The sequence below is a fragment of the Haliaeetus leucocephalus genome, unplaced genomic scaffold (assembly GCF_000737465.1).
Source record: "Haliaeetus leucocephalus isolate CR32 unplaced genomic scaffold, Haliaeetus_leucocephalus-4.0 Scaffold362, whole genome shotgun sequence".
Taxonomy (NCBI): domain Eukaryota; kingdom Metazoa; phylum Chordata; class Aves; order Accipitriformes; family Accipitridae; genus Haliaeetus; species Haliaeetus leucocephalus.
In genome coordinates this window covers 7,570,353-7,575,995 of record NW_010972798.1, presented here as the reverse complement: position 1 = coordinate 7,575,995, position 5,643 = coordinate 7,570,353, and the positions used below count along the sequence as shown (strand labels likewise).

General features: G+C 60.6%; 1 protein-coding gene across 1 annotated transcript; it reads right to left on the bottom strand.

Moving 5' to 3' along the window:
* Positions 1-2,865: 2,865 nt before the first annotated feature.
* On the bottom strand, positions 2,866-5,427 carry NMUR1 (neuromedin U receptor 1). The gene is made up of 2 exons (XM_010573025.1): positions 4,533-5,427; positions 2,866-3,269 (listed from the first exon to the last, which is right to left on the bottom strand). The coding sequence occupies exons 1-2, from the start codon at positions 5,425-5,427 to the stop codon at positions 2,866-2,868; spliced, it is 1,299 nt and encodes a 432-aa protein (XP_010571327.1).
* Between the last annotated feature and the right edge of the window lie 216 nt (positions 5,428-5,643).

Genomic DNA, 5,643 nt, shown 5'->3' with positions numbered 1-5,643 from the left:
ATGCCCTGACTGCAGCTTTTACTAAAATTAATTATGGGGTTAAAGGACTTGCCTGGGAGCCTTTGATTGCAGCATCTCTCTTGAGCCTGGCTGGCATGGGGTACCAAGGGACCTGGCATTGTCTCCACATGCTGTCGCAAAACCCCGGCCAGGGGACCAAAGTTTGCCTGCACATCTCCACCCAGGAGGTGCCACCGGCCGTGCTGCAGCTGCACCTTTGGTGAGCCTTCGGGATGATTTTCAGGGTGATCCCTGGCCCAGCTGTGCATGGGGGGCGGGAGGTGGGGCAGCCCCCAGCATCGCCGCCCAACTCACCGGGGCCTCAGCAGCACATTCCCCTCCTGCATCTCAGAGAGGGGAATTTGGGGTAACCGAGGAGGACGGGGAGTCCCAGATCAGGGGATGGCAGGGCAGCTGGGGACACAAGGCTGGATGAAGGCAAAGCCAATGCCTCACCTTTCTGGCTGCTCTGAACTCCACTTCAGCTCCACTGAGCCCCAGCACCCCCCAAAAAACCTCAGGGGGGCACACACTGTCCTCTGGCACTGACCAAGGAGCTTGAGCTGGAGCGGCCACAGCTATACCCTTGCACAGCCTGGCTCCTCACAAGCACGGGGACAAGTCCTCCTGACTCATGGCATGAGGGACCGAGAAGCTCCATGCAAGCGGCTGTCGCTGCATAATAAAAGGCTATTGGCTGTCTATTAAAAAGCCATTCCCTGGAGATTTGCGGCCAGGGAAGCGGCCAGGTGAAGTGAGATGGTGCCATAATAGCCTTCAAGGAGGCATCAGTCACATCCACACGCACAGCAGTGGTGAGGGACCCCACATGGCTGCCAGGGTGTTGTCCCCTGCCAGGACTATCAGTGATGGGAGCTGGAGAGGGAAGGAAATAGATGGTTCTTGATGCCCTTGGCCACGCTGACTTCCTCCGGAGAGAGGCTACGAGCAGCCGGCAGGACCCTGAAGTGCAGCCCCACGCCCGCCCTCACCAGCAGCACCCCACAAGGGCCGAAGAAGGGCTTTGCCCACGGCAGACCCTGCTGTGGGGATGGGGAGTGGGGAGGGGAGCTGGCCACACTGCCCCCAAGCCAGGGACTGGGTCGATGTGGGCAGGAGAGAGTTTGCAAGTCCCAAATCCTGCCCGTTCTTGTTTGCTAGCCTGGCCGTGGCCCATGTGATGTGCTTAGGAGGGGCTGAAAGCAGAGCAGCAGCAGGCAGAGATGCTCCTGCCAGCGCTCTGCCTGGGGCTTGCTCCTCTGGTATTTCTGCTCAGGTGCCCAGGCGAACCCCGCTGGCACATCCATGCTGCCCAGGGGCACGGCCGCGGGATGCCGAGCCAGGGGAACCTTCCCGGCTGGCTGCAGGGAACTGGGGCTGGGGAAGTCATGCGAGGCAAGAGCTCAAGCTGCTCGGACAGCCCCTCAGGTGGCATTTTGGAGCCTCGATATTTCATCCTGTGATAGGACCTGGCGTGTGCCGGGAAGTCAGCGGCATCAATCTCAGACAGTAAATCGATGGGTCCTTCCAGCCTGGGGGAGTGTGACCAGCCAGCCCACACTCCCTGGCATTTTCGTGACATTTACCGAGCTGTGTGTCTGGGGACAGATTGATTGCCACCGCTCCGAAGGCAGCTCCCCCTCTGCAATGGCCCCAGCCCCAGCTCGGCCTCAGCATCCCAGAGATGCAGAAGGCTGTGTGCATGCCGTTCATGCCTTCCCTGCCATGCCGTGCCCTGAGCCCTCCCAGCCCTGTAGACCCGCCGCAGCAGCAGAGCCCGCAGGCAGAGCCGGTGGGACACCCCTGGTGCCCATCACCCTGGCACATGGCCTGCCCATCACCCCCCAGAAGGGTGGCCCATGTTCAGTCCTGTGCTGGGAACAGAGCTGGGTCCTGGGGGATGCAACCGGGGCACAAATCAGTCCAACGGCTTTTTTTAATTCTCAGTGAGGCTTGGCCCATGCAGGGCAGGGATGGAGGAGGGCTTCCCGCATTCCCCAGGGCTGCAGGGGGCCACAGCAGGTTGAGGAAGAGGAGGGTGGCACGCACCAGATGGGTTGGAGGGGGGAGAGTAGGGTGTGTTTGTGGGGCACAGGGAAGGCGCAGAGCTGTGCCTCGGCACTACAGACAGCCTGGGGCTCGTGTTGTCCTGTATTTTCCCCTGCAGGCTCCAGCTCTGGAGGGAGCAGCCATGCTCCTTCCCTTGCTCTTGGGGGGACTGCGGTGGGAGGAAGTCTGGGAGCAAGGATCTGTACCGGCATTCTGCAGTCGGACACCGGCTGGCACCACCGAAGGGAAGTGCAAGAAAATCAGGGGCGTGTTGGTGCCAGAGGGCCCTGGGGAGATCTTGAGGGAGAAGGCACCCACAGACCCTTTATTCCCCACACCATCCTGTGCAAACCTCTCCCACCCCCGTGGGTCTCAGCCTGGGTGCAAGCACCTCTCAGGGCACCCATCCAGCATGGAGTCCCAAAACAGCCTGGGGTGCCTCACACACTCAACACCCACACCCATGGATTCATCCTACTGGGCCGGGAGGGATGGGATGTTTTGGGGGATTGCTGGCACATCCCTGACATAGAAGCCAGCCATCCTCGCACCATGAGGGATGCCCTAGCCTTGGCCAGTCCTGATGCTGAACACAGTGGGTGCAATGCATCCAGGGGACAGCACGGCCACCACCACCGTGTCCCTGGAGCAGCACTGCTGAGAAAACCAGCCTTTGCATCCCAGCAGGACAGCACAGACAGGTGGGGACCCCTCCATCGCTCCTGCCCCACTCCCCATCATGGGATGGGTGCCACGGTCAGATGGATGCTGGTGGTGAGAAAAGCTGGTCCCAGTCCCCCTGTATCTTCCCACTCTTCAGCAGAGGGATGTTGCGTGGGTGGTGGTCTGGCCCGCCTCCACCTCCTCCAGCTCATACTCCTCGGCATAGGAGAAGGGCAGCCCATTGGCACTGGGCATGGGCTCGCACTCGGTGCTGCGGGTGGTGGCGTGGGTGACGCTGGGTGAGTATTTCCGTGACCACAGCGGGCTGTGGCCAGGGTGGCACATCACCTCCTTGAACATCTCCCGGAAGCGGGTGGACATCAGGTTGTAGAGGATGGGGTTGGCAGCTGAGCTCAGGTAGAAGAAGACGCCTGAGATGATGTGGACGTACTGGAACATGTGGAGCATGTGGCTGGTCCAGGTGGAGATGAAGCTCCAGACGAGGCGGTCAGTGTGGAAGGGGGCCCAGCAGATCCCGAACACCACCACCAGCACAACTGTGGGGAGCCGAGGAGTTGGTGTTACTGGGGGGATAGGGCTCACCCCCTCGGGGACCTCCAGTCCCTGGCCAAGCACTGCCATTTTGGCTTTAGCCATAGCAAAGAATGGCCAAAAAAGCACAGGAGAGAGGGGAAGGGCCCCCCCAGTGCCTTTTTGACTTGCCAAGGAGGGGCTGGAGGTCTGGACAGGATCTTCCTCCCTCCATCTCCTGCCAGGGCTGCTCCAGGTACTGCTGCACCACGCGTCTCTGCTCCCCATCGGCAGGTGGCTGGGGGCCACACATCAGCCACACAGCACGGCTGGGGGATGCCCCCGTGGGCATCCAGGCTCTGGGCACCCCGCCACCTTTGCCGGCAAAGTCCAAGGAGTAAGAGCTATTTGCACCCTCTCCCTGTGCTCTGGTTTGTGGGTTTTTTTATAATCCAGCTCTGCTGATGGAAAGGAAGGGGGGTGATGTATAGGTGGTCCTGGGGTCCCCAGCCTTGCCATACCTGTGACATGCTGCATCTCTGTGGCACGCAGGGACGGGTCCCCCCTTGTCCCCCTCCCAGCTCTGGTGCCAGGAGAAGTGGAGTTACCACTTGTCTGGGATGTGGCGGGGAAGCAGCCCTGGCCCTGCCAATGGACTAGGCTGGGCAATCCGCCATCGCTGTGCAGTCACGGGGCTGGGAGCACATGGAGGTCAGCGTGCCGGGGAGAGATGGCTACCCAGGGGCAACCAGCTCCTGCTGCCAGGAAGGGGGCCAGAGGCTGCAGGGCTGGGGCTGGGGCTGGGGAGGGGGGCAAGGGTGCAGAGCAGTGGGACAGAGGGATGCTCCAGTCAAGCCTTGGGTCAGTACATCACTGCCCCAGGACAGTCACAGCGGTTGCAGGGCGGGGTAGAAACTGGTCTATCTTTGGGAAATTCCACCGCCACCAATAGCACATGAGGTCTGGGTTGGGGGACAGGGGACAGGTTCCCCCATCCCATCCCAGCTCCTTTCCCTTTCTCACCCAGCACTTTCCTGGAGGAGGGGAGATCTCATGTCTGGGAGGGAGCTGGCATGAGCAATCCCCACCACTGGACCAGAGCCACCAGATCTGCCTTTGGCCCGACACCCCATGAGTGAGCCCTGCAGCCTTCCTCCAGGATGACCCAGCCTCAGTGCTCTGGACTGGCCGTGCCTCAGTTTCCCACCAGCACCCTCCCAACACAGCCTTGGGAGATAGCCCCTGGCTCCGCCCATCCCCAGCATCCGACTTCCCAGCATTGGACTCACACAGCATCTTTGTGACCTGCCTCCTCTTGACTTTCTTCTGCCCCCGGGGGTTGTGGCAGTCACGGTCGCTGCTGGACTTGGCTCCCAAGGCCTCCAGCATCTTTTCTTTCTTGAGCTGCAGGCCGATGAGCAGGTAGAGGATGGTGATGGTCCCCATGGGCAGGAAGAAGAAGACAACAGTGGTGATCTGGATGATGAGGTTGTAGGTCAAGCGTGGCTTCACCAGGGTGCAGATCTCTGAATCAGGCACCCATCCTCGGCCGGGCACATAGAGAGGCTGCAGCCCATGGAGGCTGGTGTTGGGGATGGAGCAGACAACTGACAAGACCCAGATGGTGACGATGACCCTCTTGGCATGGTTCCTGGTCACCACGTACTTGGCCTTGAGCGGGTGCACCACGGCAATGTAGCGTTCCACGCTCAGGGCTGTGACGTTGAGGATGGAGGCAAAGCAGACAGCCTCGAAGAGCAGTGTCTTGAAATAGCAGCCGCTGGCACCCAGCAGGAAGGGGTAGTTGCTCCACATGTCGTACAGCTCCAGCGGCATCCCCAGCAGCAGCACCAGCAGGTCAGACACAGCCAGGCTGAACAGGTAGTAGTTGGTGGGCGTCCTCATGAACCGGTGCCGGAGGATGACGATGCAGGTGAGCATGTTGCCCACAGCCCCCACCACAAAGATCAGCAGGTAGATGACACAGACAGGGACAAAGAAGTTGGACCGTCGAGGTCCCAAGTACTTATCCCGCAGCTGCTCCTCTGTCAGGTTGGCATCCTTGGGGTCGAAGAAGGTCTCTGAGTGAGTTCTGTTGCAGAGATCAGGGCTGATGGGCTCCACAAGAAAGTCTTGCTGGGGCAGGGGGAACTTGGGGCCGGAGCAGTTGACGTAAGGATTCATGGCTGCAGAGAAATGGGGAGGTTTGAGAGATGCTTTCCCAATCCCTCTGCTGCCCCTGCTCCCTCTGCCCCTCTCCTTATTGGTGTCAGGGTGTCAGGATGCTGCTGATGCAGCTCTGCATCCTTGCACCCATCCTGCCCTAGCCACAGCCTTTCCTTTGGGAAACCACCCAAAATCTCCCCCTAACCTCCCTCCAGGGTTCCCAAGCACTCCTTG

Bases quoted from the DNA above. Each gene is read 5' to 3' on its own strand.
- NMUR1 (XM_010573025.1), bottom strand. From the start codon at position 5,427: ATGAATCCTTACGTCAACTGCTCCGGCCCCAAGTTCCCCCTGCCCCAG. The intron at 3,270-4,532 runs GTGAGTCCAATG...GGCTCCCCACAG, and splicing joins GCAGGTCACAAAGATGCTGT to TTGTGCTGGTGGTGGTGTTC.